A 12,942-nucleotide genomic window follows, 5' to 3' on the forward strand; every position below is an offset into this window, starting at 1 on the left:
GCCGCCTCGCAGCGCCGCACGGCCGCGCCGCCCAGCGCCGCCCGCGCCGCCTCCACCTTGTCGTGCAGGCGGCGCAGCGCGAGCTGCAGGCTCTGCCGGTGCGCGGCGCTGTACACGTGTCGCCGCCCCACGAACGACGTGCGCCGGCACAGGCTGCAGTGGCCCGGCTCCGCCCCCTGGCCCCGCCGCGCACGCGCCGCCCCGTCCCGCCGGCCCCGCCGCGCACGCGCCGCCCCGCCTCCCGTGGGACTAGAGGCGTCGGGTTTCGTCTGCGCAGAGCTGGTTTGATGGGGAACGGTCCTGCGGCGGTCGGGGGGCTCGCTCGCCCGCCCGCCCGCTCCTGTGGGTGTCTCTGAAGGGCCCCGAGGCGCCCGGTTCCCTCTCCCCGGCCCGGCCGTGCAGCAGCGGGTGGCGATGGCTGCAGCCCAGGGCGCCCGCTGTGCTCACGAGCAGCGTGCGCTGGGAGCCTCGTGCTGGAGCTCGTTCCCCAGCCTGCTAAAACCGCCGCGTCGTCTGGGCTCCTCGGTGCACAACCAGGCTCTGGGAACCCAGGTGCCTGGAGGCTGGAACGATGCTCTTAATGACGCTTGAAAGAGCCCAGATCCAAATCCTTTGCCCTGGCCTGGAGTTGGAGTCTCATATTTGCCTTGGGATATGTAGCAAGCGATTCAACTGCTATGAAATAATTTACTGCAAATCACTTGACTTGCTCTGAGTACTACCATGTTGCTTTCCCCTTCTGTTTGCCGTTGAGCTCTTGTGCAGCGCAAATATGCATCATCTGAGACCTAGCAATTAATTAAGCTCATGGTCACCTGTGTGCATCCTCAATTAATGCCTCACCTATCCCGATAGCCTTGGGTACATGCACAGCACCAAAGGGGAGGCCTGTCCAGGGAAAGCACTGTAAGCTGCTCATTCACCGCTTCCACAAGTGGCTCGCAGAGCTGCAGGAAGAGGGTGCTGGGCAGAGGTGGTAGTCACTGCTTCCCAGATGAGGTGATGAATTCACCTGAAGCTGCTCCAGAACCAGTTCTGCCTGAGCTGGGCGGGGACAGGCGTTCGAGAGCCAGTGCAGAGGAATAAAGGAGCTGAGTGGAGTCACCTGTGGCTGGTTAGAGCTCCTTTCCCCTCTCCCTGCAAAGTTTCAGTGCCTGTGGGGAACGATGGCTTGTCTGTGCAACTGGTGAGTAGCTTCCCACCCTCAGAAGCCTCGAGAAGCTGTGCGGGGACCCTCACCCAAAAAAAAAAAAAAAATGAAGAAAGGAGCTTGTTAAAGCTTCCGATGTCTGCTGTAGGGATGGAAAACATTCTCCCAGTGATAAGGTTTACTTTTTACTGAATAGACATTTAAGAGACTTCTACTGCATAAGCAGAGTGAGGAAAGCATAGACATGAAATCTATGGTCCAGTCTATGCAAAGAAACTAGCAGGATTGGGAACAGAAGTGTTACATTTCCAGCATACGACCTAAGAATGTTTTACGTACAGACAGTTACAGCCACAGACCTTTCCCTGAAGTCTAAGGAAAGGCCATTAAGCCTTATTCTGCTTTCAGGGCATTTGAGATTCCAAATCCCATCGTTTTGCATCCTAGGTACTTTGGGTCAAAGCGTACAGTCCCTGAGAATCTTCTTCTGCACTGTGCTTCTCCAGAGTGGGAAGGATCTTGATCAAACTGATACAGTGAATCCGTGATAGCTGAGGTCTAGGAGTGCTGAATCCTTATCCTCTGTAGTTCAGCTAGAATTTTGTGCTTCCCTCCTAAAATCATCTCTGTTCTTCTGGTCACCCTCTAGCATGCCTCAGAAGCAGAGGAGAACAGGCAGCACATCACTAGCCACCATCTGCATCGCAAAGACAGCTGAGACTACTGCAAGAAAGAAGCTGGAGGTGTAGCGACTCGGGACACCTGGATTCCTCAAAGACAGCTCTCCTCAGGTCAGTCCTGTCTGCACAGACACCAGCTGATGGGATGGAAGCCAGTCTGACTAGCTCCTACTGCACTTCTGTAACTGCAAGAACTCCAGAGAGGCTTTTTGAGGTGGCAGATTTCCTGTGTGCGTGTATGCACATGAACATGCTGGGTGCCGTCTTCTAGGAAGGGCTGGGAATCTAGAGCTATTCTTGTTTCTGAAGGCTCTTATTTGTGTATCTAGGCTCACTCACTCCTTCAAACATAGGGCAGCTTTATAACGTTGCTTCTAACGTGGTGCTGTCATTTGCGCGTGATCTCTGAGTCTCTGGTTAATTCTTTAGATGCTGTGTGGCGATCATGGAAACCATAGCAGGAGAAGCAGTGTTTGATGATCGGGGCTGCCGTTGGTAATGTGATAGGTATCTTAGATTTGAATCGGTGTTCACGGGCAGAAATGCTTCGACTTTATTAAAACAACTACCTTGGGGGAATGTTCCTTGAGTTGCAGGTATGGAATACTTCCAGTTCAGGTGAAGTTCCTTCAGTTCAGGTGAAGGCACAGGCATGCAGGCCTCATGGCAGAGCCATGTAGGGTGTAATCTGCTGGGTGTTTGCACATGCAGGCACCCTCGATCGCACTGAGGGGTTCAAGGCAGCCCCGGGACTGCCTGGAGCTAGCACACTAATGGGATGAGATATTATTTTGGGAACAACCTGGGTTCCTTATTCTCAGTAAGGGACCCCTCCAGGCTTGCTGGCCTAGCTGAGCTTTGGGAGGGCTGCTGATGCTTTGGTTAGAGCTGCAAAGCGCTGATTCTGCTATAAATCCCCTCATCACTCAGCTTGTGCAGGGCGGCTCCTGTGTTGCGTGGTCTGGGAAGGCTTCCATGTGTGCAGTGATGTGACTATATCCTCTCTGGTCCTGGCCTTCCGTGAGGCGCAGGCTCGTCTGTGTGGTGGTGCTTGTACAGAAGCAAACACAACAAGGTCTTGGAGCCTGTGCATACAGATAATACCGCTCAAATGCATATTGTGTCCCACAGAATGGTCTCTATAATAGAATAGAGATTAATTTCCAATCACTTTGTATTTTTCCCTGTCTTCCTAATACCGGGTGTACTGCAGCTGCCTGCCTCGTCTTCATGCAGGGTCACTCATGCTGTGTTGACGCTGCTTAGTGGTCCGTGGCTGATGATGATCACACCGTGTCTGTTCTCAGCTACCCATCAATGCCTGTGTCTTTCTTTTCATATGTAATGTAGGTAGATGCTGCTCGTGTCAGAACTTATCTGTAGCCTCCTCATGACCTTACTGCAAAGCAGAAATAGTTGAATACTTGATGATTATTAGTCACACTCAGCAAATAAAGGTTGAAGGATTTGTGAAAACGCCAACCCTCAGGAGGTGGGATTAAAGCCCAGCACGTATTTCTGCCCAAGTGAGCTAGAAATGAAGGTGGATCCTGTCTGGAAGTGAAGGTGCCACTGGGCTGCCTGTGCAACGTGAGGCCAGCCCTAGCGTCCCGCAGAAGTGTCTTGGTAGGGAGAGGCAGTGCATGGGTGCAGGTGAGGCACCGTGTAAGCAGAACATGAGAGAGACGGACCTGGAGCTTCAGGCAACTGCGAGTGTGCTGCAGTGCTCTGCTGCCTGAAATCCGTTCTGTTCCCTGCATGTCCTGACTTCGGGCTCTCTCTGAACAGAGAAACTATTTTTCTGGTGGAGGAAGGGCAAACTTTTACCCCCCACATCCTTAAATGCTGTGAAGTTGTAGCAAAAGAGCTGAACTCAGATCTTTGCCCCTCCTCTGAGATTTTTCAAACCACTTCAAAGTTGAGTGGGTGGATGATTCAAACGAGTGGTTCTGCTGGGCTTGCCGCTCACCTTTCGCGCTGCTCCCCCATGGAACAAAGCAAGCCATTTTCCTTTGATTTCCTCTCTTGAAAGCAATAGGGAAGAGAGTTTGAAATGCTCTGCAACTTTTTTTTTTTCTGTAAATGTGCTCTGATATCTTCCTAAAGTGCTGGGCTCTGATGAGGGTGGATCAGAGGCGCACTGACTCGAGGGCAGTGATTTGAGGGGGGAGACCTCAGTCACAGGGAAATGAGCTCTCAGTCACAGACAGGCTGACGCTCGGGAAGATCCTCGAGCGGCTGAGTTGGCAGATACGCTCCCTTCTTGGTGCCGGTCCTCTTCCCCCACGGGGTTAGCGGGGAAGCTCTGGACAGGGGGTCGCGCGGTGCCGGAGGCTGTGCTGCCCCGGGAGCCTCGTGCTGGCGCAGCTCGTGCAGAAGGGAAGTGGCAGGTGTGGCGTCTGTGAGGTGCCGACAGCTGGCACCCCACAAGCCTGTTATGAGGACAAAGTGCCAGTCGTAACACAGCGAGAAACGGAATCACGGAGACCGTGAGAAGGGGGGACTCTGACGGACTGGGAGGTGCGTGGCAGCGTTTTCGACTGCCCTGGCTTCTCCCAGCTTGGGCACTGTCTCTGGGAGGGGCCTGTTCTGTAGATACACTGGCGTCCATTTTGCATCCTTTTTGCCAAGAAGAGATGTTGAACAGTAGAGAACATGCTGCCAATGTCGTCTCAGTTGGGAAAAGGAACGTGAGGATCTGTAGACACTGCAGCAAATGCCCAAGATGTGCAGTGCGTTGCCTGTCTGTGTGAGGGGCACTTCTTGTCACGAGTGCGAGGCTGCATGGAGGTGAGGGCAGGGGAGCAGGGCCTCTCTTAGTGCTGCAAGTTCATAAGCTGCCTTCTGGGTGCCAGAGCTGGGGGTGCTGGAAGAGCTTTATGCACTTGGATATCATTTAAAAGCAGACAGCAGTGCAGACCCCCTGTGTCGGGTGAGGGCATTTGTTGCACAGGATGATGCTGATGTAGGGGTATGACCCTGTGCTATAAGATCTTTGCTTGTTATCCTGTGGTGTTTGCTGCACCATACTGGGGCGCTAGCACAGGGAAGACCACCTACTGCTCAAATCAGCAGCCCGCCTTGTGCCACGTCTTGGAGATCTCTTATCCAAGTGCAGACAGCTGGTCTCTGCTCCGCTTTCGAGATAGCGAGCTCACAGTTTGCAGCAGTGCAGCTGCACTGCCAGGGTGTGCAATGTTTATTCAAGAGATGCCGCTCATAGTTGCAATGCTTGGAAACACTGGGATGCTTAATGCAGAGGGCAATGAGAACGAAGCAATAGGAACTGGTCGTGTTGAGAGAAATAACACGTGACACACTTCAGGCTAAGGTTAATAAGTCTGGCCCCTGTTTTTTTCTGGTGAGACAGACCATGTCTTATAGCCCGTGACGCTCTCCTGCCTGCTGCGGAGCTGCAGAATCAGGAGGAAATCTCCTCCTGTCTGTTGGTTCAGTGCTGCACTGGATAGCTGCTTACCGGGCTCCGTGCTGGGCAGCACTGCCAATCTCAACATGTTAAGGCTGTGTTGGCCTCTCCTTCCCTGAGGGCAACGACTGATGCTACCATCACGTTCCCCGTCTCAGAGCAGCGTGACCCACATATTGGGGCGCAAGGCTTCACGCAGGACGTAATTCAGTGTGATGCAGGCTAGCTCTTCTCACTCGTGAAGAGTCCCTGAGATCCTGAGGGCCACTTGGTTGAAAGTTTCGTCGGCAGAAAAGATCTTTTCTTCCTACTGCTCCTTGAAACGGGGATGTTGTGTCTTTAAGGCACCCCCTTCGCGTTCCCCTAATACCTCCCGGCCTCTGAGTGATTCCAGAGGAGAGGATCAGGCAGGAGTTGAAGGCATCGCTCCCTGCCCTGCTGCACTGCTCACTTACTGCTCCGAAGGCTGTGCTTTGCCGTTGCCACGGAAACCATTAGTTGCTAAGCGACTGGAGCATCATCTGTGCTGAGCCCTCGCATCTAATTATCCCATCACAGTGGCTGAGAGGGGCTGGGGGGGCGAGGGGGGATTAACTCTCCTACCATGGCAGATCCATTGACAACACTTTAGTGGCATTTAAAGGGACACTGCCTCCTTCCCGCAGCCGTTATCCACAGTCTGCTGCTTGGGAATTACTTGGTTCTCTCGCATCGTTTTAGTATGAGGAGAAGGATAGGTTTAAGCAGGCAGCAGAGATGCGCTCTGTGCTCGTGGCACTCTTGTTGCTCATGCCTGCAGTCCTACCGAGGATTTCTGCAGCTTCTTTGTGGCTGCGTTATGCGTGATGTGCTTAGGTATATCTTTGACTAGGGCAGTCCTTGTGCAGTGGACTCCGCGCTCAACTTCTAGTCCTTCACTCGTACCCTTTCTTTGTGCTGTGATCACGTTGAGTGTTGCCTCTATGTCGCTCCTGTGGCCCCACACCCCAGGTTGTACATGCTCTGTGAAGTGTCGCTAGCTCTGAATAGCTTAATTCTTCCCGCTGTCTGCTTTTAGAGATGGCCCAAGCACAGGCCGGACGTGTGCCTCCAGCCTTTGCACTGGGGACACTGGGGATCAGTGTGTTTTTATGCTGAGTCCCACTGGAAAACAAGTGTCTGCCACGTAAGATGGCACTACAAAACGCTGTTCCGAAGAGATTATGCAAATCTCTCCGGTTTTGTTGCCTCTTGTAGGATTTTCTCAACGAGGCGGTTGGTGGGCAGCTCCCTCTTTTCCGTCTGCCAGCAGACTAAGGCAAGCATTACGCAACTTGATATTCCGTTCATATTGCCTTGCAGCCAGGAGGGCTTGATATTTATTCCTCATGGAGACGCAAAGTAGCAGCTGATGAAGAGCTCATTTCCGGGACCCTGTAACTGGACAAATGCAACTGCCCACTTCTGAGTTTTGGTAGGCTGCATAAAACAATCAGTCCGAGAGCTGATCCTGGTTTCGAGGCTGTAAATCTAGGAGCGACGTTACGCAAAACTCTGTACCCCCATCTCGGCAGGTTGCATCAGGCTGAGATTAGTGGAGTCGGTAGAAGAGCGGTGCACCTACCGCTTTGGCTTCCCGTTAGACACACTGTCTGCGCTTGCTTGTCCATCAACCTTCGCCACAGTGAGACTGCAAGCAAGCCCCGTGCTTGTATGAACAGCTTCTTGCCTGCTCTCATCTGGCTGCATTCTCAAGAATTTTTCAGTTTTTACCTTCTCCCGACTCAGGGACACCTCCTGATCCTAAGGGGATCTCTTTTCTAATGGCTGCATCTGTGAGCACCTGGAGGTTTGGTCGAGAGGTTTCCAATGTTTTTATCACATAGGTCTACGAATCAGCCAGATTTGAACACCAAGCTTCCTAGAAGTGTTTGCAGCGCCCTGTGTAAGCACTGTTTGGTGATGGGTCTTCTTTAGCAGCGAAGGAGCCACTGGCTACATTTTGAGAAGGAATTCAGAAACGGTCCCCTTAATTTGCTGTCTTTTTTTGTGCCTCCTTGCATTCTAATTCCCTTCGCTGTGGCCAAAGCCTGCCGGCACCATCTAGTCCTGGCAGTGTGTTGGTGTTGTGCCAACGTGTTGGCAGCGCTTTCACTCCCATCCCCGGCACAGCACCAGGATGTGCGGCTCTCTGAGCGATGAGGGACCAGGGGCTAGGAGGGATGGGTCACCTCGGGAAGGTGGATCAGATGTCCCCCTCCCTACTGTCAGGGTGGGCTTTGGAATGAATGTGGGAAGGGGCAGGTGGAGGAGACGCACGTTGTGTCTTGCAAACAGGCAGTGTAATAGGAGCCCACACGTTGATGAGGAGCTGGAGGGCAGAGGAATGGATGGATTTCTGCCTCAAGTCTCATTGGTGTTGGGAATTGGGCACTTTGCATAATGCTCATGGATTAGGAAGAGTGATTTTGGAGGAGAGGAAAGCATGGGAGATGGGGATGCTGTAGAGGATGTGTGAGAGTAGGGAAGTCTGTACCTGTGTAGAGAGGATGTCGCAAGTTCGGAGCGTGCACAGGAGCAACGGGTGAAGGCCTGTGGCAGCAGGTGCCCTTCAAGGAAGCAGAGGATGACTTTGTGCTTGTTAGCAAAAGTGAGAGGAGGGTTGTGTGTGTGTGTGTGTGTGTGTGTGTGTGTGTGTGTGTGTGTGTGTGTGTAAATCAGGAATGATTCAAAAGTGAGCTGGCCATGTGCTGGGGGGTTGTGGGGAGCAGGAGAGGCAAATGTGGCAGCCACTGACTGGTGCATGAGGTCCCAGGGTCAGCAGGGGTAGCCCAAAGCTGCTGGGGCTACGTGCGGGATGCCAAGGAGGGCAGAAGTGCTGCAGCCCAGCTCCTGCTGCGGAGCCGATCCCAACGCCACCGATCCACCAAAGGGAATGCAAGAGCCTGCAGTGGCGGAGCGGGCCAGCTAACGTGATCCCACTAACGTGAACGGCCTTGATGCGGAGAGCGGAGCAGCCTCCGAGCTTCCCCACCGGGCTGCTCACGGGCTCCTCGCTCTGTGCGAAGCTGCACAGCTTTGCACCTGCACATTCCGCAGTGCAAACACAAAAAGAGCCTCTGCTACTTGAGGGCTCACAGGACTGCTGTGGCTGAATGGGACAGGCTGATCGTAATCCCTGTGGGACCAGCACTACAATCCCACTTGGATTAACAGTGTTTCTATACCCTCTGGGAGGAGGGTGCAGCATGAGAAAACTAGAGCAGACCAATGCACAAATTGAGAAGAGTGCTACAGCTTCTGTCCAACGGTACAACACACTTCATTTATAACACTGTCCTTGTCTATCCCTGGTGGATGGGCACTGTAGTGGAGTGGAACACTGTAACTGCTGACACACGAAGCAATTGCGCAAGCAATTAAGAAGAAGAAACACAAGCAGAGGAGGGAATCTGAGGAGGGTAGAAGGTAATACCTGAGCTGGAGTTCGGCTAGGACCCTGAGTCTAAGAGCCTGACTCCCAGAAAATGGCAAGGGATTTGCAGGGACTTGTTTGAAATATGGTGCTCGACGCCCTAGGGCTCCTCCCGCGCAGCAGGTTTGGCGAGAGATTTCCTCGCCATCGCAGGGCCCGCAGTGTTTGTTTGTAGCACCTGTGTGGGCTCCTTTCTGTGGACCGACCATCACCAGAGCTCCTTGTCTTGTGACATCTGGCAAACCCGTACCTGTGTAGGGGCAGCCGCAGACAGCTGATGCTCATAGGGGAATTTGTCCATTGCATGTTTGCCTCACTTCAGCTACCAAACTGATGAGGTATTTGCATCGACACAGATATTGGCAGGCCTACGTCATACAGGAGTGTACATTGCTTCCCGTTTTCTGGAGGGTAGCAGTTGCTTAAGAGCTCGGCAATGTCTTGCCATGTCCACTGGATTGTACTGTGTTTTTCCCCTTTTCTTTCATTTTATGCACTTTCTCCTTTGCTTTTAATTTCCTTAGACCATCTCAGGTCTTAAAGCATTTCTAAGAAGTGAAGTTAGGAGAGCAGCAGCTGAGGAATCTTGCCAAATGCTCTACAATGGTTGACAGCTCTTTGCAAAACCAGATGGTTACTAATCAAAGGGAGTCAAGTGAGGAGGCTGCACTGGCCTTTCTCTTTTTCTCCTGCTGAAGGAAAACATTCCGGACCTTGGAGGAACATCTTTTTTCACCGGGTGCAGGAACATCCTTTTCCAGCGGTTGTAGCACCTGGTGATCCCTCTCTTTGCTCTGCCTGTGAGTACGAGTATGTTCTGAAGAAGTAGGCTCAGACTGCTTGCTGAAATCCCTGACTAGCTGTAGTTGGAGGCCGGGCACAAATGCAGTTCTGGAAACAAGAGAGAGGAATTTGAAACTCGAGGAAGAGTCCTTGTCCTTCGGAAGGTCTGGGAGCTTCCCCTGAAGTCTCCTATTGTCTGGCAGTCCCAAGGCGGTGCCCTGTAGCTGAGCCTTATCAGGGCACTTGGGAAACTCATTCTTCCTTAGTGTGCCTCACCTTTCACGTAGCAGAGTGCTTTAAACCCTGCCACTCTCAGGCTATCTGTGTGCAAGTGGATTGCTCTGCATGGCTTTTTTTCCTTCATGGCACTGGGAGCTGGAATTTCGGCAAGCTGAAAGGCAAGCACAGTGTGTTTTTCTCTTTATTTTCAAGAACATTTGGTTTCTAGAGCCAGTCTTAACAGATGCACTGTCAACGCTTGACAGTCCAACCTCATGTGGAAGAACTGCGTATGGGGAGAAATGTATTGGCAGCAACAAATACCTCCCACTCAAATTCACGTCCAGGAAATGCAAAGTAGCTTTGCCTCAATTAACTCTGGAGCTGTGGTCCTCCATGGGCTCCCTTTGCAGAAATCCTGCTCGTTTCTCCTGCTGGCATTGTTGCTGAGTGATGAAATTTCAGGGACTTGAATGAGCTTGCACACAGGATTGCTGTGTAAATGTAGAAATACATTTTGATAAGCTACTCTGCTCGGTAACGCTATTGGGAGCAAATTACTATCTCCTGTGTCACTTGCATGGCTCCCAACTGTTTTGCTTTGTTACCGCGATGCGTTGTCCTTGTTCTATCCTACTCTTTGGGAGAAATAAAGAGGAGAGCTTTGGAAGCGACCTCAGCCTTGCTGCAAGCAGTCCTGCCTCTGTTGTGCTCTTCAGTCCCTTTTCCTTCTGCCCATCTGCAGTCTCTGGAGACATGAGTTCGCCCTGCTGCTTTTCTGTCAGACTTTGAGACTCTTAGACATGACTGGCTCGACAGGTTGTGAAGAGCCAAAACAGATATCTCCAACCCAGTTTTTTTTTTTTTTTTTTCCTTTCTTCTTTGCATAGTACCGCTGCAGCATCCTTCACCCCGTCACGGAATATTCATGGAATGGGCTCGAGCACAGTGAATCTGCGCTGTGTCTGCACCCCAGCGTGCACAGACAGGCTGTGCCGCACTGAGGGCGGCTGTAGGCTCTGCTGCGAGGTCAAACCAGATGCGAGCAGCTGATCTCTGTGTCTTTGAGGAAATAAAGCAGAGCAGAAAAGAAGCAGCAAAACCCCAGGAGGTGCTTTGGAGCCTTAATCCTTTCCAGGCAAAGAAGCACCAATAGAAGGAGTATGAGCAGTGAAGGGAGTACCAGCTACAAGGAGAGGCAGAGCTTCTCTAATGCTTTCCCAGTCTGGAAAGGTGATTTCCAAGCTTGGGAATGCTGCTGGAGAGCGAGACGTGGAGCACGGGCTCTCCTGCTCTCAGCTGCACTGGTTTAATCCATCTCACGTGAGCTACTGTGCCTCTCCTGGCACTGCTCAAAGTTTGCTCGCTGTCGCTGCATTTGTTCTGCCAAGTCCGAGTCCTCGCAGAGCGTCATGCAGGTGTATTTTCTTTCTCCTGGTGTCGGGAGGAAAGAGTTTAAGTCTTAGGCCTTGTGAGGTACTTCTCTCGGAGTTTTATGGCCAGCACATTTTTGAGCCTCCTCCTCATTTACAGTTAAGATGTCAGGCAGTGAAAATAATACATTGCATCAGATGTCAGGAGGCCGCCTCAGTCACAAGAAAGGCTCTTGATCTTGTGGCCTGCGAGTGAGGACTGGCATGAGGGGAGCGCTAAGGCTCCCTGTGCAAACACTGCTCTGCTGCGAGGCCACCGTCACTAGGTAACTCTGGAGCATCCCAAGCAGCTGCTGGACAGACACCTCTTAAGGTGAAGAGGGATTTGATGCCTCTCAGGTGCGCAGCACAGGTGAGCTGCTGCCTGAGAGGTTTGGCCTGGTGGGTGCAGGTGGCTTCTCCCTCCCTGTTTGTCCCCTTGATAATCCGATTTATATTCCCTCTTCTTCCTCTGGATCCTGCTGTTACCATGGGAACTATGTTCATAGTTGCATTTCATTGGCTTCTAGAGAGACTCCTTTTTCCCTTTCACCTTATCTGCTTCCCTTTTTCCATGTTTGGATGGGGAGCTGTGGCTGTAAGAGGATGGGGAAGTTGGCCAGGATTTTGGTAACTGGGATGAAGAGGAGCTGGGGAAGGCCATTCGATCTCCTACCCTAGAAGCAAGGATCTGCTCTATCTAGTATTACTTTAATAAGCAGGATTTTGGAAATATGGCAAGGCCTTCGGGGGATTAGAGGAAGTAATTCTGCTTATTGGGCACGCTCCTTAGTCTTTTCTGCATCCTGTAGATATGAAAGTGTGTCCTGGACTCCTACTGTCCACAGACCTGTGTATTTATCATCCAAAGGCGTCTCAAACTACGCGGGGGCTCCCAGGATGCAGCATCAGGATGCTAGGCTGCTTCGGCCTTCCCGCAGCTGTGGCCTCTCGTCCTGATCCCGTGTTCCCCCGTGCAGCGACGCATGGGGACGCGCGGGTGCCCTCCGGGAACAGCCACAGCCGGTGTCCTGGTGGACACGGCACGCGCTGGCCGGGCGCCCGCGGGAGAACCTCTGCCACGAGCGTCTGCGTGGCCCTGCCTGGGGGAGGACTGTGCTGCTCCATTCCTCGTGTTCACACCGTGTAAAGGGCAAGTGTAAACTGCTGAATGATACCTGTGTCATGGATACCAAACGAGGGTCCAAAGAAGAGCCCTCTGTGCAAGGGGGAGTGATTTGATGGTTCAAGTAGCAGCTTTAAGCCGCTCCTCTGGACTGGAGTGTTTGTTTGGCTCTTCATACTCACTGCAGGAAGAAGGTTGTGTTGCATGCTGTGGAAATCTGTTTTATCACTCTATGTCTCCATGTTAAAGCTCTGTTTGGCATTTTTCACTAGAGCCACAGTTTCTCCTTCTCCTCTTAATTAAAACATCCCTTTCTGCTGCACCCGTGCTTTTGCTCTGTCATGCACAGCTCCAGAGACAGCTCCATCTCCTTTGCATCATCTGAGAGAGAAAGTGCGGTTAATACAATAAGGATACGGGTTTTCTAGCTTTTCTTATTTTCCCACTCTGGAGGTGCACCTCAGCATCAGACGTGTGCAGGGGAAAGCTGACTGGTTACAGCGAGGCGACTTTCCCCTTGAGGAACAGGGGTGCTGGACTCGCGGTGCTGCTGCGAGCAGAGCCTCGGGGCTTTGCAGCATCCCCCGGGCGGGCTCTGCTCGGGGCTGGGGGTGCCCGGCCTCGACCTGCGCCCGTGTCGCGGTGAGCGGGGCCCGCCGGACACGCCGCGCTGCGGGGGTGACTCCCGTCA

General features: G+C 52.6%; 1 protein-coding gene across 1 annotated transcript in view; it reads right to left on the reverse strand.

Moving 5' to 3' along the window:
• CCDC84 (coiled-coil domain containing 84) overlaps positions 1–11,127 on the reverse strand; it is a 14,252-nt gene extending 3,125 nt beyond the window's left edge. The window contains 3 exon segments of the mRNA XM_026040310.1: positions 16–176; positions 8,223–8,320; positions 11,037–11,127. Coding sequence (XP_025896095.1) covers positions 16–176; positions 8,223–8,320; positions 11,037–11,127 — 350 coding nt within the window.
• Positions 11,128–12,942: the final 1,815 nt, after the last annotated feature.

This window comes from Nothoprocta perdicaria, unplaced genomic scaffold, assembly GCF_003342845.1.
Source record: "Nothoprocta perdicaria isolate Ctin4 unplaced genomic scaffold, notPer1 scaffold_252, whole genome shotgun sequence".
Classification (NCBI taxonomy): domain Eukaryota; kingdom Metazoa; phylum Chordata; class Aves; order Tinamiformes; family Tinamidae; genus Nothoprocta; species Nothoprocta perdicaria.